Source organism: Procambarus clarkii, chromosome 52, assembly GCF_040958095.1.
Source record: "Procambarus clarkii isolate CNS0578487 chromosome 52, FALCON_Pclarkii_2.0, whole genome shotgun sequence".
NCBI classification, from domain to species: domain Eukaryota; kingdom Metazoa; phylum Arthropoda; class Malacostraca; order Decapoda; family Cambaridae; genus Procambarus; species Procambarus clarkii.
In genome coordinates this window covers 3,067,205-3,094,679 of record NC_091201.1, presented here as the reverse complement: position 1 = coordinate 3,094,679, position 27,475 = coordinate 3,067,205, and the positions used below count along the sequence as shown (strand labels likewise).

The 27,475-nt window shown below is 41.6% G+C and overlaps 1 protein-coding gene across 1 annotated transcript in view; it reads left to right on the top strand.

Annotated features, from left to right (window-relative positions):
• Positions 1-1,575: 1,575 nt before the first annotated feature.
• Positions 1,576-27,475, top strand: part of LOC138349761 (uncharacterized) — a 41,862-nt gene continuing 15,962 nt past the window's right edge. The window contains exons 1-2 of the mRNA XM_069304270.1: positions 1,576-1,770; positions 26,491-26,665. Coding sequence (XP_069160371.1) covers positions 1,707-1,770; positions 26,491-26,665 — 239 coding nt within the window. The 5' untranslated portion in view covers positions 1,576-1,706. The remainder of the gene's footprint in view (positions 1,771-26,490; positions 26,666-27,475) is intronic.

Here is a 27,475-nt window from a genome sequence, read left to right as displayed (position 1 = left end):
AGTGGTGGCCCTTTGGAGCCATTATCAGTATCAATAGCTGATACTGGAGATCTGTGGAGGTGCAACTGCACCCTGCGTGACGGGAGATGTCTCCCGGACCAAATGGTGACCAAATGGAGTGTATGACCAATTCCAATTCCAATGATACAGGAGAAGATGCCCATTGGGGCGAGCATTGAAGTGGGGACAGCTGAAGAGAAGTGTATGACCTCTCCTCGCCCCTTAGAGAGGGTTGAAATAGCCTAAGCTACTTTATCCCTTTGAGATGTATTTTTTTCTTGTCTCAATAAACATAATTGAACTGGAACAAAGCTTAAATTGCATTCACTGGAAAGGCAAAGAGTTAGGGGTGACATGATAAAGGTTTACAAGTAGATGAATGGACATAACAAAGGGGATATTAATAGGGTATTAAAATCAACACATATACGGGCTCACCATAGCCCGTGCTACATGGACATTTCGTTCGGAGTAGTTAAATCTAAAACAACGTATCAACACAAGACAGAACACGAAACAATATGTATAATTTGGATAGGTTTAGATTTAAAAAAGACCTGGGTAAATACTGGTTCGGTAACAGGGTTGTTGATTTGTGGAACCAATTACCGCGTAACGTGGTGGAGGTGGGGTCCCTTGATTGTTTCAAACGTGGGTTGGACATGTATATGAGTGGGGTTGGGTGGTTATAAATAGGAGCTGCCTCGTATGGGCTAATAGGCCCTTTGCAGTTACCTTTATTCTTATGTTCTTATGAACCGAGGATGCATAGTGCCAAAATTAACTCTTTTTGCTAAACACTAAAAGTTTTGCTAAAACTGCTAAAAGTAGCAGTTTGTGCTAAACATGAGACAAGTGCACAATGAAGTTTCGTTCAACATAACGTGGGTATTTGGGGATGGAAATATATGCTGGTTTCTGTAGTACAGTTAAAGCATTCTCGACTACCTGGAGGGATAGAAATGCAGCCCCAGAAATGGTTGGGCAAATTTCCTTTCACCTCTTTTTTTCATCTAGCAGTAATTGGGTACTTGGGAGTTAGTAAACGGTTGTGGGGGTTGTATCCTCGGGAAGGTTAGTAGTTCCACCTTGGGAAACCTCCATGCAAGCCTAAAGTATACACACAGGCTGCCTATCCTCGACAAAACGAATTATTATTATAAGTTAACTGTACCGCTCGATGACAGCTATTTTACAGATGGCAATGAGACCTTAATTAGGAAAGTTATTGAGATAATTGAGCTGTCATCTGTAGTGATTTAAATAATTTTGAGTTGTACAAAACTAGTCAACAGTTCAACTTGACCATTATAAATATGTTACACACTGCCGGTAATATAATTATAAAAGATTCATGGTATAGATGGGCTGCCCGAAACGTTTTGCGTAATAGTGGCCTTAGGCATTTTATGTACTAGCTCTATCTATAAATCCATCAATTTTTGTAAAATCTCTTGTATGTACGTTACCTGAATAAACATTTATTTATTTATTTTTTATTTAGATTGTGACACTATATTGTAGCAGGAAAGTTTCTGCCAGAGGGAGGGGGGGGGATGGGGTCTTTGTTTGTGAGGGGGAGAGGTGGAGGGGGAGAGTGGAGGGAGGCAGCAGAGCAGCAGTGAGAGGAGCAGCGGCCACACGAGAGGAGGGAGACAGTGTACACTCTGACCCACACCACCACCACCAAGGACGACACCATCACTATGTCAGCAGCACACTTGAGGCACCTGGTGGGTGTGGCGGTGCTCTTCACCACACTACACTATGGTCAGTACTCTCAACATTGTCAACAAATATACCAACCACCGTAGTGTTGTTGTTTTGTTTGTTCTTGCTCGGAGAGCAAAAGTTTGTTTATAAATCTGTAAGATTTATTGTGTTTTGAAGTTGTTGTATTGTGGTCGTTGTAGGTTGTGGTGGTAGAGAGTGTGGGGGTGTGGTGGCCAAGGTCAAGACTGGTGTCACACCCTTGAGTGGCCCTGAGTCACGGACCTCCGCAGCCACACTCATGCCGGAAACATTCATCATCTCCCTCATCACAATTACCCACACACTTTATTCATGTGGCTGAGTAGTGTGCTCGGTGTAACACCATAAGGCAGGACACTACTGAAGGTCTATATTGACCCATACGAGGCAGCCATGTACGCCCCGTCAAAAACCTTGTGTGTTTACCAACTCGCTGATCCTTTATTAGAAAATTATGGAGCTATAAATATAGAGTAGAAGTGCTTGTCTAACCCAAATTCAAAAGATTGAAAGCAGAAGATAAAGAGAGGGCAGATGGTCAGGACAGTTGATGGAAGAGATGTTGTCCTTCTCCAAGCCAGGCACAACTAACCCTTACCTTGCCAGGAGAAATCCTCAAGAGTTCATAAGAACAAGGTAACTGCAGAAGGCCTATGGACCCATACAAGGCAGCTCCTATCTATAACCACCCAATCCCACTCATATGCATGTCCAACCCACGCTTGAAACAATTTATTTATTTACTTATTTATGCATATACAAGAAGGTACATTGGGATTGTGAGGCTACATAATATGGTAATTACAATCTTGTAAAGCCACTAGTACGCGCAGCTTTTCGGGCAGGTCCTTAACCTAAGAAAATTTTAAGTAGGTAAATGCTTGCAAAATTTATAAAAAATAATAAGTTAAAAGGCAAGAAAAAAAATGAGAGAAAATTGTAGGTATATTAAAACACATAGGTAGCTCCTTGAGGTTACCTTGAGGTGCTTCCGGGGCTTAGCGTCCCCGCGGCCCGGTCGTCGACCAGGCCTCCTGGTTGCTGGACTGATCAACCAGGCTGTTGGACCTGTTGGCCTGGTCGAGGACCGGGCCGCGGGGACACTAAAACCCCAAAATCATCTCAAGATAACCTCAAGATAACCACATAAAAGAAGACAGCAATGAACACAATGATAAGGTTGTTTGGGTTAAATACATAAAAATTAGGAGATTGGGTAACACTCGGTACAGAGTAAATTTAAAGCTCGGTGTAGGAAACTAAGAAGATGAAATTAGGTACTTTTTGGTTTTGCTTTTAAATAAGGCAAAAGTTTTACAGTTTTTCAATTCACTAGGGAGCGAGTTCCATAGACTAGGTCCCTTAATTTGCATAGTGTGTGTACACAGATTAAGTTTGACCCTGGGGATATCAAAGAGATATTTATTTCTGGTGTGGTGATAATGGGTTCTATTACATCTGTCCAGGGAGAGTTTCAGAGCTTGGTTTGCATTTAAGAACAGGGTTTTGTAGATGTAGTTGACACAAGAGAATGTGTGGAGGGAGTTAATATTTAGTGAATTCCATTTGGGGCCCTAGCGGTTTGAGGGTTAATTAATAGGAAAATAATAATCATAGAAAAATAATTACTATTATTCCATACACTGTCACTCTGGTTATGTTCCAGTTTGTCGTTGAGAAATATAGGGTAGAACTGATTAAAATCCGATTAAAAAGTTTGAGACTGATTAAAAAGATAGAGGCTCATGGTATTGGGGGGTGCCATATTAAGATGGATTAGGGCATGGCTATACCAAAGGAAACAGTTAGTATAAATGGGGTTAAGTCAGAGTGGGTAAATGTTTGTGGAGTGCCTCAAGGCTCTGTCTTGGGACCTTTCTTGTTTATAATATATATAAATGATTTAGATTGAGGTTTGAGTAGCAACATCTGCAAATTTGCAGATGATACAAAAATCGGTAGGGAAATTAACACGGAAGAAGACTCGCTGTCACTTCAAGTTGATCTAAATACTGTAGGATTTTGAAATGGTCAAAAGATTGGCAGATGCAGTTTAATGCTGATAAATGTAAAGATCTGAGGCTAGGTAATGATGATATAGTTACAAGATACGAGCTAGATGGTGTCGAGATTGCAAAGTTGGATTGCGAAAGGGATCTGGGAGTTATGATTAGTAAGAATTTAAAACCAAAGGATCAATGCATGAATGTTCGTAATAAGGCAAATAGGACAATGGGATTTATTAATCGAAGTGTTAGTAACAAGACACCTGGTGTGGTTCTTCAGCTATATCTTGCTCTGGTTAGGCCCCATTTAGATTATGCAGTTCAGTTTTGGTCGCCGTACTATAGAATGGATATAAATTCACTTGAACGTGTCCAGCGTAGGATGACTAAGTTAATTCCCCAAATTAGAAATCTTTCATATGAAGAAAGATTAATAAAGCTTAAATTGCATTCACTGGAAAAACGAAGAGTTAGGGGTGACACGATAGAGGTTTACAAGTGGGTGAATGGACACAACAAAGGTGATATTAATAGGGGTATTAAAAGTATCAACACAAAACAGAACACGAAGCAATGGGTATAAATTGGATAAACTTAGATTTAGGAAAGACTTGGGTAAATACTGGTTCGGTAACAGGGTTGTTGATTTGTGGAACCAATTACCATGTAACGTGGTGGAGGTATGGTCCCTCGATTGTTTCAAGCGCGGGTTGGACATGTATATGAGTGGGATTGGGTGGTTATAGATAGGAGCTGCCTCGTATGGGCCAATAGGCCTTCCGCAGTTGCGTTTGTTCTTATGTTCTTATGATTTTAAGGACCATTGATTTACATTGCAAAATTCAATTTTTTTCAGGATTAACATTGTCATGTTAAGATTTAAAGCATTTATTTGTCATTTGTGCCAAGGACAGAAAGAAATCCTTTTAGCAGTAGGAACAGACAGTGGGAGATACATGTGTAGTTACTATTTGTGTCTGCACAATCTAGCTGTCTAGCTATTAACAATTGGACCCCATCTTTCATTTCCCATTTCTACTGTTACTCAGTATAAGTATATTAGTGTTACATTATTTAGTTTATATTTATAGTGGTGTTACAATTCTCTCTCCATCCGGTGGATTCTCTCTCCCTGGCTGTGAGATGTTCTTCACAGACCCACTCTGGATCCTGGTGTCCGGCACTCTCTACCAACTAAGTCTGCTACAGGACCATATATACACCCCAAAAAGGGGGAGGGGGAGATTTGCTGTTGCTACCTACACCAAAGATGCAAGAGGTCGGGCCACACGTGCACAAACACTCAAGAATTTTTCCATCAAGCTTGTTTGACATTCACCATACACTGTTCAAGAGAGGAATTATTAATTACGAGTGTGGCTGACCTCTGACCTGGCTAAAAGGGAGAGATCCATGGATGTTTATACATAATAATCTGGGGTCTAATTCCATTGCAATGTTTGACAAGAGTATCATGAAATATTACGTGCTTGAAACTAGGTGACTAAGACTAACCCAGGAACTTTTAATCAACATACAAGATGATCCAGAGGTCATCTGGGCTGACCTCTTGGAGAAGGCTTGTGAAGTGTGTGAAGTCTAGGGGGGAGGGGGAGGGTCATGGGTGGTACACACTTCCGAAGTATTGTGTGTGTAATACAGTGCGTAACTGAGTAAATAGTGTGTGAAACTATACATATTGTAATTTTAGTGAATTTTTATCAAGTAATATTGCGACAAAAACATTTATTGTGGACATATTACTGACACGTGTATCGCAGTTCCATGGAACATTATAAGCGTTCTACTGTATACATATTGTAAAGAACACAATTATGCATCATATACGATAAAAAAATAAAACCGCATTAGAAATACATAAAACAAATAATTGAAAATATATTTGTGGCAACACCGGTGCTTGAATGGCCCGCGCGACCATGTCTGGGCGATTCATGCACGGGTGACCAGGCCCTGATGACGTCACAGCGCACCTTGTCCACATTCAGCACGGGTGGGACACGAACAAGGGGACACAGGTGGAAACTTAGTACCCAGATGAGCCACAGAGACGTTAGAAAGAATTTTTTCAGTGTCAGAGTAGTTAATAAATGGAATGCACTAGGAAGTGATGTGGTGGAGGCTGACTCCATACACAGTTTCAAATGTAGGTATGATAGAGCCCAGTAGGCTCAGGAATCTGTACACCAGTTGATTGACAGTTGAGAGGCGGGACCAAAGAGCCAAAGCTCAACCCCCGCAAGCACAATTAGGTGAGTACAATTAGGTGAGTACATCCCCACAGCCAAAGTAAGTGGAATTTGGTATTTATTTTTACATAGATATGTTCAGGGAAGGGAATTTATCATTTTACAAAGAAAGAAGAATTTTTTGGGAACACTTTATTTCGTGTGCACCGGGGGAATTTCACAATAAACTCGGCGCAGCACAGTGGTTAAACCACTTTTAACACTTCTCGATTTACATCAGTTCCACAGTTCCTTCTCTATTATCTGAAGTGTACTTTCATTCACACTAACTTTAAGCATTATTCTCTTACACACCAGCAAAACTTTCAAATGATTTGTATAAATCACTTGTTCTTTACTACACGACGATAGTGATGAAAAATCCCAAGAATTGAGCACTTTCTCGGGCCTTTACCCCATAAAGACAAATGGTTAATTGAACAAACTGCATTTTCTGCATGCATTAAATCTACTACACTATTCTCCATTTACTTGTATCATGTAGAATTCATACTCTTCTCTTCTTGCCCTTTTTCATAAACCTATCCATTATTCTAATAATAATAATATAACTAGTCAACAATTATTGCTCTTCCTTCTGCGTGGTCTTGAAGGAAGCCGGCCTCAGGTGAAAGAGGTCTGTGTTGATCTGTCTGGAACCCATAGGTGCAGAGCTCTGAAGTCCACCTCCTGGGGCTCGTGTGACCCAAGCTCTGCTTCAGGAGGCTGGGGTCATTCTTGCCCTTGCTGGGGTGGTTCTTCTCTGGCCCTGACCACGGCAATCTCGGGGTTTGGAGTCCCTGTGCCTTCTTTTACCAACGTCGAGGTTAACTCGGGAACTGGAACCCCTAGGGCAGTTCGTAGTTGCCTTCAACCCTGTTCTGATAGACGGCGCTAAATAAAAAAACAATCGTATTGGCATTTTGCCTTTTCATTGGAGACTTTCAGCACTGTGGAGAGGGAGGGGACCTGCTGCTTGGGTGACAGCTTCTCTTCCATATCAACCTACCCTTATGCCTTAGGGCGCCTTACAGCTGAGTGGACAGCGCTTCGGATTCATAGTCTTGAGGTTCCGGGTTCGATCCCCGGTGGAGGCAGAGACAAATGGGCAAAATGTTTCTTTCACCCTGATGCCCCTGTTACCTAACAGTAAATAGGAACTTGGGAGTTTGACAGTTGCTTTGGGCTGCTTCCCGGGGGGTGTGTAACAAAAAGGAGGCCTGGTCAACGACCGGGCCGCAGGGACACTAAAGCCCCAAAATCGTCTCAAGATGACCTACCCTGGCGAGTCTACTCCAGACTGACAACCAGAGTGCAGCTCCATAGTCTCTCTATGTCTGATGGATGCCTACTATCCATTTATACAGTATATTGGATGATCATGGCATATTCCAACGTAAATTTGTATCTAATCAATAATTGCACAGTTAACTTGTACACATTTAGTTTTCCAAATGAATACACTTAACCACATTTAGATAGAGAATTCTCTCCAGATCCATTACTATTAATTCCTAGATGGTAACTGGCACTCAGCAGTGCAATATGGCAATTTGGGCCATAATCCAGCTGGCACTCCTTGACATTCTCGCTCGTGGCAATCTAATTTAATTAGTGAGCTTATGAAGTGTTGACCTTGACTGTATATGTTTCTGGTACTAAAATATCCTTTAGAAGAAAAAGTATCTTTTTAATATGCATGAATTTTCATTTAGGTAAATTTTCAACCAATTACCAGCTGAACATTTTGTTACTTTACTCAAGCAATGATGAACCAAATCTTTTATGGCAAATGGCATTTTTTAAATGTATTTTTATAAACATGTTAGGTTTATAGCCTTCCCAGGATTTAACCCACAACAGTTACCTAATTTCTAAATTGCCTGTTTATTGCCAGGTGAACAGAGGCATTAGGTGAAAGAACATAAGAATAAAGGTAACTGCAGAAGGCCTATTGACCCATACGAGGCAGCTCCTATTTATAACCACCCCAACATGAAAGGGAACAGGCCTGTTACAGCCACTTTGGGCAGTAACTGGGTTCTTGCTGTTAATATATCTTATGAATTCCTCTTGGTCTTTATCCAACCCCAAGTTGGTGGCAAGTTTTCAAGAACTGGCTGTGGCAAGTAGTAATAGTAGAATAAATGGGTGAATAAACAATACAGTACACACTTACACCTTCACCAATATATTAATACCTTCACCACTATATATTATATTTATTAAAGTATTACTATACTGTACATATTTAGTGTCACTTTCACGCAGGACAATACATTGGCATTGTTCATAAAATCCCGGTGAATCCACTTTCCAGGTACACGTCGTCCACACTTAATGGCAAACATTGGCGAGTTCACCTTCCTCAACACGGGCCAGTCCACACACGCCGTATCGTCACGATGTGCCAATACCCCACCTCCGCTCTCCAGATACACACTGGCAGAGGGGTTCAGCAACACGCTGACAGGGGTCTCAAATACTGTACTCACATACAAGGATAGCTAGCACCCTGGCAGAACTCTCTAGTCGCTCACTAGTAGCACTTCTCAATAGACACACCACTGTCGTATTGTAACTCTTCCTGGCCTCTCCCGGGTACGTCGATCCATTCAACACTGCATAAATCCGCAGCTAACACACTGCTATAACCACCGGCGGCCACTTTGTCCTCTCACAGGACCAAGTAGAGAGTTCTTGGACTGCCCTCCTCAGCACAATCGCCTCCTTACTTCACCTCTGTGAACATAAAACATCATTAGCTAGACAGACAGTATACTAGGTGACCTTAGGATAACACCCATCCACCAGGGAACTGGAATTGTAGTTGTAGTCACAACCTAGATGGCGTTGATCTCGATACGTCACCCACCAGAGGTCATCCTCATCGACCAATACTTTCTAACCGAGGCAGGAAATTGGAGCCTTTCACCGATGCCTTGCCACCGAAAACAGATGGCGTTGTTTGCATTGCACCCAATACCGGGGAGTTGGAGTGCAGAGCCATAGATGGCTCAGAAATCGCCACCCCCACACTCCAGCGACGGTTTCGATACTGTAACAAATGTCAAATTGTCTGTCCTGGTATTGGAATCAAACTAAAACTCTTGGTTATGTACCAATTGCACTGCCTGGAATGTCCTCCATTGATTGTCTTTAGTGAATTGGAAACAGCACAGTTGACTCAGAACTAAATGGTCCCAGGTTTAGTTCCCTTGCTGAATGAAATGTTTGAGCAAGTTTCTTTATACCTGATATTTACTGCTAGGTGAGCAGACATTGGTACCCAGGGGTCTATGTATCATCTTTAAAAATTAAAGCAAATTGTTTTGGTTATATTGATTTAACGAATGTTTACTGTAAAGGATGGAAATGAATGAAACATGTCTAGTCATAGCTTGTCAGTTTGATATACAAAATATGGATAATTAAAGACTGGAATAGTTTATATTTTGTACATAAACATCATGAACTCTTTGGTCCAAGCCCTTTGGCTTTGATGTATTACTCTAAACACCAGTGTTTAGTCAGTCACAAAGATGCGAGAAACAACTACACGTCGGTAAGGAGAGAGGCAGAGAGGAACTTTGAGAATGGTATAGCAGAGAAATGTAAATCAGATCTAGGCCTTTTCTTTAAATTCATTTAAAGCAAGCTACAGGTAAAGAATAATATTCAGAAGTTGAAAATGGGAAACAGATTCATGGAACATGACAAAGAAATGTGTGAAACATTAAACGAAAAGTTCCAAAGGGTGTTTGTACTAAATGAGATCTTCAGGGCACCAGACACAATAAGAATTCCAGAGACCAACATAGAGCACATACAGGTGTCTGAAGACGGAGTGAAACAAATGCTCTTGGAGCTAAGAAAGAACAAAGCAATTGGCCCAGATAGTTTTCTCCATGGGTTCTCTTTTCTCCATGGGTTCTGAGAGAATGTGCACTTGAGCTCAGCATACCACTTCAGCTGATTTTTCCAGACATCCCTGTGTACAGGAGTCGTAGCAGAAGTGTGGAAAAAGACTAACATAGTTCCACTCTACAAAAGTGGCAGCAGGGAAGACCCCCATAATTATAGACCTGTATCATTGACAAGTGTAACTTACCTAGAACTGAAGGGTAAGAGCTGCAAGGAGAGGTTGGAGGCAGATATATTAAATATGCCAAAACTAGAAGACGGAAGAAAAAGAGGTGATATGATCACTACGTACAAAATAGTGACAGAAATTGATAGGGAAGATTTCCTGAGACCTTGGAACTTCAAGAACAAGAGGTCATATATTTAAACTAACTGAACAAAGATGCCAAAGAAATATAAGAAAATTCACTTTTGCAAACAGAGTGGTAGACGGTTGAAACAAGTTAGGTGAGACGGTGGTGGAGGCCAAAACCGTCAGTAGTTTCAAAGCGTTATGACAGTGCTGGGAAGACGGGACACCACGAGCGTAACTCTCATCCTGTAACTACTCTTAGGTAATTACACTTGGGTAATTGCAGTATTTTGTTAAGGCTACAGGTGGAGTGTTTAAAGTACAGTGGTACCTTGGCTTACGACTGCCCTAGATTACGATTTTTTTTGGTATGCAATGTCGCATGCCTCTTAAAATTTGAATTGGTGTATGTGTTTGCCTTGGAATACGATTTATCTGTTGATATATGTATGGTCGAGCGAGCGTGTGGTGCTGCTGGGCGCGTGCGAGGCACTCGGTTTACCTAGTGATGACCGTGCTTGAATTCTTTACAAAGACTTCCATTGTTTTTCTGCTTTTTTTGGTTTCTGAACATAAAAAGTTCTTATTATATATCACGCCATGGGTCCCAGGAAAGTCGGTGGTAAAGTTCAACCAAAGAAAATAGTTGAGGATGACTATAGATCAAAAACAAGAAATCATTCATAATGAATGAATGATGTTGCACTACAAACAAGTAGTGAGTGTTACTTTCCAGTTTTAAAATGGAGTGAAAAAAGTGTCTTTAGACAGATTCTTAGTAAGCAAGCAATAAGCCACAACCAGGTCCTAGTGGTATGCCTGCAAGACATAAGTGTTTGTGTGTGTGTGTGTGTGTAATTACCTAAGTGTAGTTACAGGATGAGAGCTACGCTCATGGTGTCCCGTCTTCCCAGCACTCTGTCATATAACGCTTTGAAACTACTGACGGTCTTGGCCTCCACCACCTCACTTAACTTGTTCCAACCGTCTACCACTCTATTTGCGAAGGTGAATTTTCTTATATTTCTTCGGCATCTGTGTTTAGCTAGTTTAAATCTATGACCTCTTGTTCTTGAAGTGCCAGGTCTCAGGAAATCTTCCCTGTCGATTTTATCAATTCCTGTTACTATTTTGTACGTAGTGATCATATCATCTCTTTTTCTTCTGTCTTCTAGTTTTGGCATGTTTAATGCTTCTAACCTCTCCTCGTAGCTCTTACCCTTCAGTTCTGGGAGCCACTTAGTAGCATGTCTTTGCACCTTTTCCAGTTTGTTGTGCTTCTTAAGATATGGGCACCACACAACAGCTGCATATTCTAGCTTTGACCTAACAAAAGTCATGAACAATTTCTTTAGTATATCGCCATCCATGTAATTAAATGCAATTCTGAAGTTAGAAAGCATAGCATAGGCTCCTTGCACAATATTCTTTATGTGGTCCTCAGGTGATAGTTTTCTATCTAGAACCACCCCTAGATCTCTTTCTTTATCAGAATTCTTTAAAGATTTCTCACATAATATATAGGTTGTGTGGGGTCTATGTTCTCCTATTCCACATTCCATAACATGACATTTATTAACATTAAATTCCATTTGCCAAGTGGTGCTCCATATACTTATTTTGTCCAGGTCTTCTTGAAGGGCATCATCTAAATTTCTTATTCTTCCTATTATCTTAGCGTCATCAGCAAACATGTTCACATAATTCTGTATACCAACTGGTAGGTCTTTTATGTACACAATAAACATCACTGGTGCAAGAACTGAACCCTGTGGTACTCCACTTGTGACATTTCTCCATTCCGATATATTGCCTCTGATTACTGCCCTCATTTTTCTATCAGTCAGAAAATTTTTCATCCATGTTAGAAGCTTACCTGTCACCCCTCCAATATTTTCCAGTTTCCAGAACAACCTCTTATGGGGAACTCTGTCGAAAGCCTTTTTTAGGTCCAGATAGATGCAGTCAATCCAACCATCTCTTTCCTGTAATATCTCTGTGGCTCGATCATAGAAACTGAGTAAATTCGATACACAGGATCTTCCAGATCGAAAACCATACTGTCTGTCTGATATTATATCATTTCTCTCCAGGTGTTCTACCCATTTAGTTTTGATTAGTTTTTCCAATACTTTCACTATTACACTTGTCAATGATACAGGTCTATAATTGAGGGGGTTTCTGCTGCTGCCACTTTTGTAGATTGGAACTATGTTAGGCTGTTTCCACGCGTCTGCTACGATTCCTGTACACAGGGATGCCTGAAAGATCAGGTGAAGTGGAATGCTGAGCTCAGATGCACATTCTCTCAGAACCCATGGTGAAACTCCATCTGGGCCAGCTGCTTTGTTCTTACTGAGCTCCTTTAGCATATTTTCCACTTCATATCTAGACACCACTATCCGCTCTATGTTGTTCTCTGGAATTCTTATCGTGTCTGGTTCTCTGAAGATTTCATTTTGTACAAACACACTTTGGAACTTTTCATTTAATGTTTCACACATTTCCTTTTCATTTTCCGTGAATCATAAGAACATAAGAACATAAGAACAAAGGTAACTGCAGAAGGCCTATTGGCCCATACGAGGCAGCTCCTATTCTATAACCACCCAATCCCACTCATATACTTGTCCAACCCGTGCTTGAAACAATCGAGGGACCCCACCTCCACAATGTTACGCGGCAATTGGTTCCACAAATCAACAACCCTGTTACTGAACCAGTATTTACCCAAGTCTTTCCTAAATCTAAACTTATCCAATTTATACCCATTGTTTCGTGTTCTGTCCTGTGTTGATACTTTTAATACCCTATTAATATCCCCCCGGTTATGTCCATTCATCCACTTGTAAACCTCTATCATGTCACCCCTAACTCTTCGCCTTTCCAGTGAATGCAACTTAAGCTTTGTTAATCTTTCTTCATATGAAAGATTTCTAATTTGGGGAATTAACTTAGTCATCCTACGCTGGACACGCTCAAGTGAATTTATATCCATTCTATAATATGGCGACCAAAACTGAACTGCATAATCTAAATGGGGCCTAACTAGAGCAAGATATAGCTTGAGAACCACACCAGGTGTCTTGTTACTAACGCTGCGATTAATAAATCCAAGTGTCCGATTTGCCTTATTACGAACATTTATGCATTGATCCTTTTGTTTTAAATTCTTACTAATCATAACTCCCAGATCCCTTTCACAATCCGACTTCGCAATCACAACACCATCTAGCTCGTATCTTGTAACTCTATCATCATTACCTAACCTCAGAACTTTACATTTATCAGCATTAAACTGCATCTGCCAATCCTTTGACCATTTCAAAACCCTATCTAGATCAACTTGAAGTGATAGTGAGTCCTCCTCCGAATTAATTTCCCTACCGATTTTCGTATCATCGGCAAATTTGCAAATGTTGCTACTCAAACCTGAATCTAAATCATTTATATATATTATAAACAACAGAGGTCCCAGGACAGAGCCTTGAGGCACTCCACTTACAACATTTTCCCACTCTGACTTGATTCCATTTATACTAACTCTCTGTTTCCTTTGGTATAGCCATGCCCTAATCCAGCTTAATATAGCACCCCCAATACCATGAGACTCTATCTTTTTAATCAGTCTTTCATGTGGCACTGTATCAAAAGCTTTGCTAAAGTCAAGGTATACAACATCGCAATCCTTACCACTATCAACTGCCTCAACAATGCTAGAATAAAAAGATAACAAATTTGTTAAACATGAACGGCCATTTATAAAACCATGTTGCGACTCAATTATTAATTTATGTTTTTCAAGATGAAGACGAATTTTATTTGCTATTATAGATTCGAGTAACTTTCCCACAATAGACGTTAGGCTAATTGGTCGATAGTTAGACGCAAGTGATCTATCTCCTTTCTTAAAAACTGGTATCACATTAGCAACTTTCCAAAACTCTGGCACTCTGCCTGACTCTATTGATTTATTAAATATGGTTGACAGTGGGTCACAAAGCTCCTCTTTGCATTCTTTAAGCACCCTGGCAAACACTTCATCCGGCCCTGGGGATTTGTTTGGTTTGAGTTTTACTATTTGTTTAAGAACATCCTCCCTGGTAACTGTTAAACTCGTCAACCTGTCCTCGTCCCCACCCACATAGACTTGTTCGGCTGAAGGCATATTGTTAAGTTCCTCTTTAGTAAATACAGATACAAAATATTTATTAAAAATACTACTCATCTCTTCATCACTATCTGTTATTTGACCTGTCTCAGTTTTTAATGGACCTATCCTTTCCCTAGTCTTAGTACGATATAACTGAAAAAACCCTTTAGGATTTGTCTTTGCTTGCCCTGCTATGCGAACTTCATAGTTTCTTTTTGCTTTCCTTATCTCTTTTTTAACATTTCTAACCAGTTGTACGAATTCCTGTTCTAAAGTGACCTCCCCATTTTTAATCCTTTTGTACCAAGCTCTCTTTTTACCTATAAGGTTCTTCAAATTCTTTGTTATCCACTTTGGGTCATTAGTATTCGATCTATTCAATTTGTATGGTATACTACGTTCCTGTGCTTTGTTTAGAATATTCTTAAATAAGTTATATATTGAATCCACATCGAAATCCCCATTTAAGTCACCTATCGCTGGGTTCATGTCTCGCTCCAAGACCGGCCCACACCCCATACCCAAGACTTTCCAATCAATTTGACCCAAAAAATTTCTTAGGCTATTAAAATCAGCTTTACGAAAATCTGGCACTTTAACAGAATTTTCTCCTACTGGTCTATTCCATTCTATGCTAAATCTGATTTCTTTGTGATCACTGCTCCCTAGCTCACTCCCTATTTCGATGTCATTAATTTGCGTTTCCCTGTTAGTTAACACTAAATCTAAAATATTATTTTCCCGTGTTGGTTCCTTAATGTGTTGCGTAAGAAAGCAATCGTCAATTAATTCTAGAAAATCTTCTGCTTCACTATTCCCTGTTTTGTTCAACCAGTTTATTCCGCTGAAATTAAAGTCACCCATGACATAAATACTGTTAGATCTAGATGCTCTAGATATTTCATCCCATAGATGCTTTGCTTCCATTCTGTCTAAATTTGGTGGCCTATATATTACTCCTATTATAATATTATTAGCTTTTTCGTTTAATTCAATCCAAATAGTTTCTGTGTGTGGCTCTGTTTTGATTCCCTCTTTGAGACTACATTTCAAATTGTCCCTAACATATATGGCTACTCCACCTCCTCGTCTAATATATCTATCTGTGTGAAATAGTTTAAATCCATATATTTGATATTCAGCTAATAGTTCTCTATTTTCTACATTCATCCACGTTTCGGTAAGTGCAATAATATCTATTTTTTCTGTGCAGACAAGAGCATTTAATTCGTTAATTTTATTTCTTAGACTTCTACTGTTAGTGTAATATACCCTAAGTGAATTGTTATTTTGCGGACCTTCTCTTTCCCTGGTCGTTTTGCCAATTCCTTTCTCCCACAAACACATACTTTTATTACCTCCTTCCTTCAAATCAATTCCCATACCTAACTGTTAACCATTCTGTTAACCATTTTCAACCTCTGGATATTATCCTTTACCTGCAATTTGTTGCTTATGAATTTGTAGAATAGGCCCGGTTCTGTTTTACATTTATCCGCTATCCCTTTTTCAAAATTTCTTTCTGCCCCTCTCCTTACTGCCGTATAGTTGTTTCTCGCATCTTTGTATCGCTGGTATGTTTGAGGGTTTGGCCTCTTCCTATACTGATTCCATTTTTGAGTCTTTTGCTCTCTGGCCCTCTCACAATTTCTGTCAAACCAATCCTGATTTTTGGCCCTGCCTCTCTGTTTTGGTATGAATGTTTGTGTGCCTTCCTCGTATATTTTTAAAAATTTTGCATACATTTCATTTACTTCCCTGCCTAGCAACAATTCTGTCCAATTACACTCATTAAAAAAATTTTGAAGTTCCCCATAGTGACCTCTCCTTAAATCGAGTTTATCAACTGTTTCAGTGTCCCCATTTTCTTCTAGATGATATCTTAAAGCATAATCAATGTCTAACAGGACGTGATCACTCTTTCCTAAGGGAGGAAGGTACTGGATGTCAAATATCTCTTCTTCTTTCCTGGTGAATACTAGATCCAGTACTGACGGTACATCTCCTTCCCTCATTCTTGTGGCCTGCTTTATGTGTTGATACAAGAATGTCTCCAGAATGAGGTTCACAAATCTGCATGTCCAAAAGTCCTCCTTTTCTTGCTTCATAGGCCTCCCAGTCTATTGCTTTAAAGTTGAAGTCAACCAGTATCAACAGTCGTGATTTATCTTTATCCGCTTGTGCAATAATATCTCTCATGACCATTATGAGTGTGTAATTACCTAAGTGTAATTACCTAAGTGTAGTTACAGGATGAGAGCTACGCTCGTGGTGTCCCGTCTTCCCAGCACTCTTTGTCATATAACGCTTTGAAACTACTGACGGTCTTGGCCTCCACCACCTTCTCACTTAACTTGTTCCAACCGTCTACCACTCTATTTGCGAAGGTGAATTTTCTTATATTTCTTCGGCATCTGTGTTTAGCTAGTTTAAATCTATGACCTCTTGTTCTTGAAATTCCAGGTCTCAGGAAGTCTTCCCTGTCGATTTTATCAATTCCTGTTACTATTTTGTATGTAGTGATCATATCACCTCTTTTTCTTCTGTCTTCTAGTTTTGGCATATTTAATGCTTCTAACCTCTCCTCGTAGCTCTTGCCCTTCAGTTCTGGGAGCCACTTAGTAGCATGTCTTTGCACCTTTTCCAGTTTGTTGATGTGCTTCTTAAGATATGGGCACCACACAACAGCTGCATATTCTAGCTTTGGCCTAACAAAGGTCATGAACAATTTCTTTAGTATATCGCCATCCATGTATTTAAATGCAATTCTGAAGTTAGAAAGCATAGCATAGGCTCCTTGCACAATATTCTTTATGTGGTCCTCAGGTGATAGTTTTCTATCTAGAACCACTCCTAGATCTCTTTCTTTATCAGAATTCTTTAAAGATTTCTCACATAATATATAGGTTGTGTGGGGTCTATGTTCTCCTATTCCACATTCCATAACATGACATTTATTAACATTAAATTCCATTTGCCAAGTGGTGCTCCATATACTTATTTTGTCCAGGTCTTCTTGAAGGGCATGACAGTCATCTAAATTTCTTATCCTTCCTATTATCTTAGCATCATCAGCAAACATGTTCATATAATTCTGTATACCAACTGGTAGATCATTTATGTACACAATAAACATCACTGGTGCAAGAACTGAACCCTGTGGTACTCCACTTGTGACATTTCTCCATTCTGATACATTGCCTCTGATTACTGCCCTCATTTTTCTATCAGTCAGAAAATTTTTCATCCATGATAGAAGCTTACCTGTCACCCCTCCAATATTTTCCAGTTTCCAGAACAACCTCTTATGTGGAACTCTGTCGAAAGTCTTTTTTAGGTCCAGATAGATGCAGTCAACCCAACCATCTCTTTCCTGTAATATCTCTGTGGCTCGATCATAGAAACTGAGTAAATTCGATACACAGGATCTTCCAGATCAAAAACTATACTGTCTGTCTGATATTATATCATTTCTCTCTAGGTGTTCTACCCATTTAGTTTTGATTAGTTTTTCCAATACTTTCACTATTACACTTGTCAATGATACAGGTCTATAATTGAGGGGGTCTTCCCTGCTGCCACTTTTGTAGATTGGAACTATGTTAGCCTGTTTCCACCCGTCTGCTACGATTCCTGTACACAGGGATGCCTGAAAGATCAGGTGAAGTGGAATGCTGAGCTCGGGTGCACATTCTCTCAGAACCCATGGTGAAACGCCATCTGGGCCAGCTGCTTTGTTCTTACCGAGCTCCTTGAGCATTTTTTCCACTTCGTCTCTAGACACCTCTATGTGTCTAGACACACTCTGTGTGTGTGTGTGTGTGTGTGTGTGCGTGCGTGCGTGCGCAAGTGATTTATAAACACATTTTGAGATATAGGCTGTTAACCATTGCAGTGTATTGAATTGATTGATTATTAATGTTGGTGTGACACTGTTTCTACATCTTTATAGAGATCCAGTATTTGAGCAAGTCATTGATTGTTACTCGTTAGATTATTTTGTCCGTGTGACAAGTATTATTTCTCATTTGTGTGTTGTGTTGTGGTATAGGGATACCCTTGTTTGAGGTTTGTCTGGTGACACGAGATAATTAATACTTAAGATTAATTATTTAAAGCTATCTAATGTATTAGTGAAGTCAGTACAGTAATGTAATTAGTAAAGTCATTGTCATTGATTGTTAGCTGTCAGTGTATTAAGTGTTAATTAATTTGTTGACTGTCTAGTAACATTAACATAATTGTTAGTGATTAATTAACATACATTAATAATTAATTACTCAATTTATCTTTGATTGCCGTCAAAGTGACGTGTGTGTTAACGTGATTGATTGAATGTCTTGGCGACATTGATGGTTGAAGCAACTGTTGTTGTTGTGGTATGTCCTAGTGACCCGGGCTAAAGTAACGTAGTTACTTGTGGGTGTGTTGTTGGTGTGATTGTCCTTGTGACATGGTAATTACATAAGAACATAAGAACAAAGGTAACTGCAGAAGGCCTATTGGCCCATACGAGGCAGCTCCTATTCTATAACCACCCAATCCCACTCATATACTTGTCCAACCCGTGCTTGAAACAATCGAGGGACCCCACCTCCACAATGTTACGCGGCAATTGGTTCCACAAATCAACAACCCTGTTACTGAACCAGTATTTACCCAAGTCTTTCCTAAATCTAAACTTATCCAATTTATATCCATTGTTTCGTGTTCTGTCCTGTGTTGATACTTTTAATACCCTATTAATATCCCCCCGGTTATGTCCATTCATCCACTTGTAAACCTCTATCATGTCACCCCTAACTCTTCGCCTTTCCAGTGAATGCAACTTAAGCTTTGTTAATCTTTCTTCATATGAAAGATTTCTAATTTGGGGAATTAACTTAGTCATCCTACGCTGGACACGTTCAAGTGAATTTATATTGTGACGGTAACGCGTTGGTGTTCGGCTGTTTAAGGCTAGGGGTATGGCCTCGTCACATAGTTATAAAAAAAATAGAAAAACTGGAACTTCGTCTGTGGTAAGGTAAGGAGAAGACACACAAAACACAAGTAAAACTTTAACAATGAAATTTTAATTACGTTAAATAAATCAAAACATGAAAATAATGCACAAACAAATTCTTATAATAAAATCAATGAATCAAAATAATAAGAATACTTAAATGACACAATGAAAAGTTACGTTAAGGCAAAATAACAAGAAGTGCAATACAACAGTAAGTGGGAGGTGCTGGAATATTGGCTTAAAGCCACCACCTCTCTCAGTACACGCTAACGTCTAGCTGGGAGGAGTGCTGGCTACGAAAGCACGGAACATTCTGAAGACTGATGTTGGGGCGACCCCAGACATCGGGTAGTATTGGGGGGCGAGTGCAGGTGCAGCCAGACCGGCGACCAATCAGCGGAGCCGTAGCGATCAACGGGTAGTTTGGTGATTTGGGTCCGAACAGGTGGCGGGCTGCATACGTTTCTGCTCACCCTGGCAAGCCTTGCTGGTGCTGGTGTTGTTGTCGGACATTTCTTCCATAGTCTTTTATATAGTTGTGAAGACGTAATTATGAAGGAAAGAGCAGGCTCAATCTCTTGAAGGAGATTATCGTCACAACTCTCCCCCGAAGCCTGCGGTTCTGGAAGAAGTACGTCGTTATGTGGTGGAGTAATGGATGGAGTTGCTTCTACTTCATAAACTCTGGAGAGATCATGGGCTAAGATGTTGTCAGACTCTTGGTATAGCGTGTCTCCAGGTTGAATTTCTGCAGGTAGCAAGCCCATAGTAGAAGACGTTGAGATGAGAAGTGGGCGTGCTGCAGGAGGTGTAGGGTGGTGTGGTCCGTATTGATGGTGGACCGAGCACTTTTCAGGTGTGGAGTGAAGTGCTGAAGCTTCAGGATGAGGAAGAGTAGCTCCTTGCCAATTGTTCCGTAGATCCTTGTAGCAGTAGTCGCTGACAGGTGTATTCTTCTCGCCTCGTTGCTGCATCACGACACCACCCACGTCGGTACCATTGGCGTCGACATGGAGGATGAAGGGCTTATCTGACGAGGTGAGAGTGGAATTAGAAGAGGGCATAGGAGCACGATTATTATCCTGAAAGCATTTGGGAAGATCATTAAGGATTTTGGAATTAGAAAGCGCCGACTCCTTGTCAGTGCTTTCGGGAGAAGAAGCTGGGAAGGTCTCACTGTGGATGTAGGGTTCTGTGAATGTGGAATAGTTAATCAAGACAGTGGGAGGAGTACCATTATACTGCTTCAGGAGGTTGACGTGGCACAGCTGGGTCTTCCGCCGCCTATCTGGAGTCTCTATCACATAATTATTATTATTCCTGCACTCTTTGACGCAGTAGGGTCCTGAAAATCTGTTTTGTAAAGGTGAACCTGGGATAGGGAAATAAGCAAGGACGAAGTCTCCCGGCTTGAATTTTCTTACTTTGCTGGTCTGGTCGTAATGAGTCTTCATTCTCACCTGGGCTTTCAATAGATTATCATGGGCAAAGCGGTGGACTCTCTCTAGAATGTGCTGAAGGTTTTGAAGAAACTGGGGCACATTCTGATGCTCACTGAAGGTGGCATCTCTGAGAGAGTCTTTGAAAGCCTTAAGGGGAGTACGGCACTTACGGCCGTAGAGCATCTCATAAGGAGATACTCCTAGGGACTCATTGGGGAGACTTCTGAAAATACACATTATTAGGTCAATCTGCTTATCCCAATCCTTTGAGGTTTCACTACAAAACTTTTTCAAGAGTGCTTTGATGGTCTGATGACTACGTTCAAGAGAACCCTGTGAAGCAGGATGATAGGGGCTGGACAATACCTGTTTGATGTTGAACTCCTCCAGTGTCCTTTTGAAGAGATCACTGGTGAAGTTGGTGCCACAGTCACTTTGAATCTCCCTGGGAAATCCGTATTGAGTGAAGATCTTCAGTAGATGTTTGATAACCGTAGCAGCCGTGATGTTCTTCACTGGAACTGCTATGGGAAATCTGGTGGTAGGACACAGGATGGTTAGGATGTAGGCGTTACCTGAACTGGTCCGAGGTAAAGGACCAACACAGTCTATTATGAGTCTGTGGAAAGGTTCCGCAGGCACCTGTATGGGAATCAGTGGTGCTCTGGGAATGGAGACGTTCGGTTTGCCTGCCATCTGACATGTATGACACTGTTTTACGTACTGTTTGACGTTGTTTACCATACCTGGCCAGTAGTAGTCTTGACGAATCCCATGGTACGTCTTGTTGAAGCCGTAGTGGGAGAATGCTCCATGGGCCAGGTGTAGAATAGTGGGCCGCAGGCTGGTGGGAATCACAAGTTGTTCGGTGTTGGCCCAATCGTCCTCCTCCTTCAGTTTACTGGGTCTATATCTGCGGTAGAGCAAGTCGTTCTCTAGGAAGAACCCAGGAATACTGTCGGGTTGAGTCTCAGCCTGGAAAAACAATGGTGTTAAAGTAAGATCTTCCCTCTGCAACTTACGGAACTCCAACTTGGTCAGATGCGGGGGTAGTTTCTGAGGGTCTTGAGGGACAGCGGTAGCAGTAGAGTCAGCTGGCTGTGGACGTGCGGCTTGTGCACGGGTGGTCACGAGAACCGGAGGAGAAACTTCACTCTCTTGAACCTCTGCTGGAACATACTCAAGAATAGGGTTACTTGGCACAGAGTTACACACCTGGGGTTTGTCCATGACGATCAGGTTGGTTGGTTGCAGGTCTTCTGCCAAGTCGTTGCCTAGGAGAAGTTGCACTCCAGGCATGGGAAAAGGCTTTTCCCTGACGGCGACTTGGACTTCCCCGTTCACGTAGGGACAATCCAGGTGGACTCTGGCGAGAGGGTATGGAGTAGTAGCAGTGAGGTCAGTGATGAAGACCGTTTCCCCGGTGTAGACTATGTTGGGCACAGCCGACTTCAAGATGATCGATTGTAGAGCCGCTGTGTCCCTCAAGATCTTCAATTTGAAACGTCCCTCCGGATTTGAACCGTTGGCAGAGACAGTTCTAGTATACAGGTGGTTACTGAAAAGAGAAAGATCATTAACATCAACACCAACATTCATCACAGGCTTACCGGACTTAGGAGGAGTTGGTTTGGGTCGTTGTTGGTCAGTGGTTCCCTTGTATTGAGACTTACCACACTTGTCTATGGTATGTCCATAGAGTCTACAATATTTGCAGTACAGTTGTGAACCAGCTTGATCGGGGCTCACCTTCTCGTAACTGTACCACGACTTCTTACTGGAGGATGGTTCAGGTGTCAGCCGGTGGATGAGGCTGTAAGTGTCAGCCGACTTAGCACACTTCAGGTAGTCGGTTTCTTCTTTATCTGCTAAGTAGAGGCGGACAGGAGGCGGCACACGTCTCAAGAATTCTTCAACAAGCATCAGGTTCACGAGTTCTGTAAAAGTAGAGACATGTGCTGCTTCCAGCCATTTCATGAAATACCTCCGTTTCGTGTTAGCAAACTCGAGGAAGGTAGTGGTACTTGCCTTCAGGTGGTCACGGAATTTCCTTCTATAACTTTCTGTGGAAAGTAGGTAGGCGTCCAACACTGCTTGTTTCAGAGTGTAGTAGTCATTCTCAGACGCCAAAGTACTGAGTGTGACTGCAGCTCTACCTGTAAGATGGACTCTGAGAAGTGTTGCCCATTGGTCGACAGGCCAACTGAGTTGATTAGCAAGGGTTTCAAAGGTGGTAAAGAACACATCAACTTCTGCTTCTACAAAGGATGGCATTAACTTACTTGCATGTGATATATTAAAACTGACGGGAAGATTGGCAGTAGCTTGCTGGCGTTGAGCGAGGTGTGAAGTTTCCAACGTGTATTCCCGTTGACGACACTCAAGAGCCAGAGTCGCTTGTTGCTTGTCATGTTCACGTTGCATTTCCAACTCGCGTTGTTTGGTTTCAAGCCGTATGCGTTCCCGCTCCTGGAGTAAGGCAATCTCACGTTCTTGTTCTTCCCTTCGTATGGCAGCTGCTCGTTCTTGTTGTTCGAGGGCTTCCCTTTGCTGTTCACGTTCAATCTTAGCCAGCTCTAGTTTAAGTTTCATCGTTGCCAAGTCAGTTTTATCTGCAATATAGTAAGTTTCATGAGTTTCAGAGTCTATCTTACCTTGCTCTAAATAGTAATCCAGCAACAGGTTGTGTAGGTCATTTTTGTTGGCTTGATAGGGAACTTCTAGTTGATACTCATGTGCAAGAGTTTGTAGTTCAGTCCTCTTGGCACGACTCAAAGTCCCTATTTCACCTGCTGGATTTGCACGGAAAGTTTGGAGACGAAACATGGTGAAATTAGCAAATAAAGGTACACGAATGTTCAATAATGAAATGTCAGAAACAGGACAACGTGGCAACTGGTACCTATCCTGTGTGATCTTTAACAATTAACGTTAAGTGAAAGATATTAAATTAAATCAAGGGCGCAGGAAATCTTGTACCCGGTACTCATGTAAGAGAATAAGGGCAAGAAAATCCTACTAACAAATGAAACAAAGTTTCGAAAACAAATGAAACAGTTAAATGCTTCAAAAGTAAAATTGGTAGTCCAAGGATGTAGGCATACCTTGCCAAGTCTCTATAGGACATAAAGCAAGTTTTTCCCACTGAATTTAATATGATACTTACAGAATTAGCGAACTTTTGTGCTCTGAAAAAATAAGCTAATTCCCTACCGTTGTATGTATCATCATCTCTGACTGACGTGTAGGGGTGCGAGGTGTCAACTGGTGACGAGAACTGCTGCTGAGGTCCCAATTCAGCAACTAAAGTTCGAGCTAGAGGAACTATGGCCCTCTTTGTCCTCCTACAGTCAGATTGCAGAAGATTGGGTACTCTTGACCCGGGGCAGACCACAGTACCAGGGTACCAATATGATGATCTGTCAGAATGAGAAATATTCAAGGGACATAGATGGTAAATACGAGTAATAACATGGAGGGAGAGATGACCAATTAAGAGTATGACTGAGGCCTACAGTCACCACGTAATCCAAAGTTGTCTCACCTTCACTATATGTTACTCTCGTAATGCACAATACACCGCACCTTATAAAAAATGAAATTGAATGAAAAATAGTAAAGCTACGTTAACAAAGTTAAATACGCTTACCATAAATTACCACTTGGCACCAGTACCTGAGTGAAGCTCCTAGGACAGGCCCCCATATAACTTGTGACGGTAACGCGTTGGTGTTCGGCTGTTTAAGGCTAGGGGTATGGCCTCGTCACATAGTTATAAAAAAAATAGAAAAACTGGAACTTCGTCTGTGGTAAGGTAAGGAGAAGACACACAAAACACAAGTAAAACTTTAACAATGAAATTTTAATTACGTTAAATAAATCAAAACATGAAAATAATGCACAAACAAATTCTTATAATAAAATCAATGAATCAAAATAATAAGAATACTTAAATGACACAATGAAAAGTTACGTTAAGGCAAAATAACAAGAAGTGCAATACAACAGTAAGTGGGAGGTGCTGGAATATTGGCTTAAAGCCACCACCTCTCTCAGTACACGCTAACGTCTAGCTGGGAGGAGTGCTGGCTACGAAAGCACGGAACATTCTGAAGACTGATGTTGGGGCGACCCCAGACATCGGGTAGTATTGGGGGGCGAGTGCAGGTGCAGCCAGACCGGCGACCAATCAGCGGAGCCGTAGCGATCAACGGGTAGTTTGGTGATTTGGGTCCGAACAGGTGGCGGGCTGCATACGTTTCTGCTCACCCTGGCAAGCCTTGCTGGTGCTGGTGTTGTTGTCGGACATTTCTTCCATAGTCTTTTATATAGTTGTGAAGACGTAATTATGAAGGAAAGAGCAGGCTCAATCTCTTGAAGGAGATTATCGTCACAATATCCATTCTATAATATGGCGACCAAAACTGAACTGCATAATCTAAATGGGGCCTAACTAGAGCAAGATATAGCTTGAGAACCACACCAGGTGTCTTGTTACTAACGCTGCGATTAATAAATCCAAGTGTCCGATTTGCCTTATTTATTATTACCTAAGTGTAGTTACAGGATGAGAGCTATGCTCGTGGTGTCCCGTCTTCCCATGGTTGTTCACTTCATGTGTTCATGTCATGTTTTGGTGTTTGAGTTGACAAGAGTGTGCATAAAGTGTTTCAGGTTAGTTAACATTTGTTGTTGACCTGTCCAGTGGATCGAGGCCTTGTCTCTATACACCTGTCAGGTGGTGGGTCAGGAGACCTTCTGCAAAAGGGGTGTTTGGCAGATTTGAAGTGACACTCTTGGTTTAATGTAAAGTGTTGGGCTGTGGATTAGACAATAAGTTTGTTGAATAAATTGTTATTTTGTTTACACAGGCCATTGTCATTCCTCATTCTGCAGTACTGTCCCATTCATTACCTTACTTAACAATTGTCCTTAAGAGGCACTTAAAGCTGGTTCAGGTTCCAGCCCCTAACCCCAATCACTGAATATTAAATTCGGTGTGAGAACCCGTCCACTACCTGCTATATTAGCTGCAAGCGAGTTGCAGAGAGAACGATCCAGTGAGAGAAGGTGTTGTAGTGCATTGTGGAGGGGAAGACCACCTTGGTCTTCATCCTTCTTCTGTACTACTGGATCTTTGGTGGTTCCTCAAGCCTCTCACCTTTTGGATTGGCAATATCGCATCAGGCTTCTCCTCATGGGGCCTGTGTGTGGTCAACCTGGAAGTAGAATCTCGCATCTGGCTTACCAACGTGGGGCTAGGGCACTTAACAGTAAATTCGCCATAGCCAGGTGGAGTAAAGTATAATCTCACGGTTTTGGTTTACGATTTTTTGGTGTACCCTCCGTCTCTTGGAACGGCTTAAAATCATAAACGAAGGTAACACTGTATTGCCTTCTGGAGCTACCAGCTGTGAACAGCCTTTGTACATCTTGATCATGTCCATAAGTATCTAGTGTTATTCCCCAAAATGTTCTTTGTATTAGTGGCTTTATTTAATATGCATACTCTATTCCTAATAATTAACTATTGTATCATGTTCTTAATTTTATTTAGAAAATACATATATTTATTTAGACACTCATAAATGCACATATACTATTAAGTATTTATTAGTGAAGAATAAATTACTTCTTTAATTTGACTTGAGGAATGCATTTCAGGCTCTGCTGCGACCTGCAGTACCGAGAACATTTTTGGACAAACCAGTTACATGACGTGTCCACAGTTAACAGATGCACAAGATAAAGTGTACTGCTGTGGAACCAAGAGAAGTCGCTACTGTTGTGACACCCCATATGGAGTTGATGATGAAGTTCTCAAGCAATTTGCTGACAAGTAAGCCTTATTTTGGATATTTTTTTCTGGGAGGAGCCCCTTGGTGGCTGCCTGAAGCTATCTTGCCGAGAATGCTTCCCACAACTGAAACACAGCAATCGCAGGAGTCTTTCCGTGGGGAGCCCCTACGGCTCCTTGGAGCTTATCGGGCTTATGTATGTTATATTAGACTGGGACATTAGCTAAGGAGTTCAGACCTACCAGGGACCAGTGTCAGAACCTGGCCCCTTCAGAGAGGTTTCAGGAAGCAATGGCCCTGGAAAACCCCCTTGTGGTTGGGGTTTTCCTTATCTGCCTGAACCCGGAATGTGTCTTCTGGGTTCCAACCCATCTTGTGTGGGTTCGTTGGTTGCTGTGCCCTTGTCTCTGGGTGACAGTCGCCACTTTTACCTCCGTCATGCTGCCTGTTCGGTCACTTGACACCTTGACCCGGAGTCTTGCGAGTTGTTCTGTTTGTTCTCCCGTACTCTCCTGATGTTATTACTGTTCTGAGTACAGGCGGCATCCTCGTTGCAAGCTTGGTTTAGTTTGCTGCAACGCGCTAGGTTGGTTTCCCACCCGGATGCCCCGGGGCCGCCCCATTTTGGTTAGGTGCTGTTCGCCCCTTTTCCCTCCCTGTTCCCGGCTCCTGACCGTCTGCGGGTTTCGGGGTCGGGGTGGGGTTTAGTTGAGGCCAAGACTCGGGCAGTTTCAGGGACTGCCCTGTTCGGGTTGGGGACGGAGGTTTTCGAGCCTGTTCCTCCTGCCTTGGCTTCTGGGTCTTAACAGCGGCCCTTTCTTGCTCCCTTTCCCCAGGACTTTTCCTTTTCT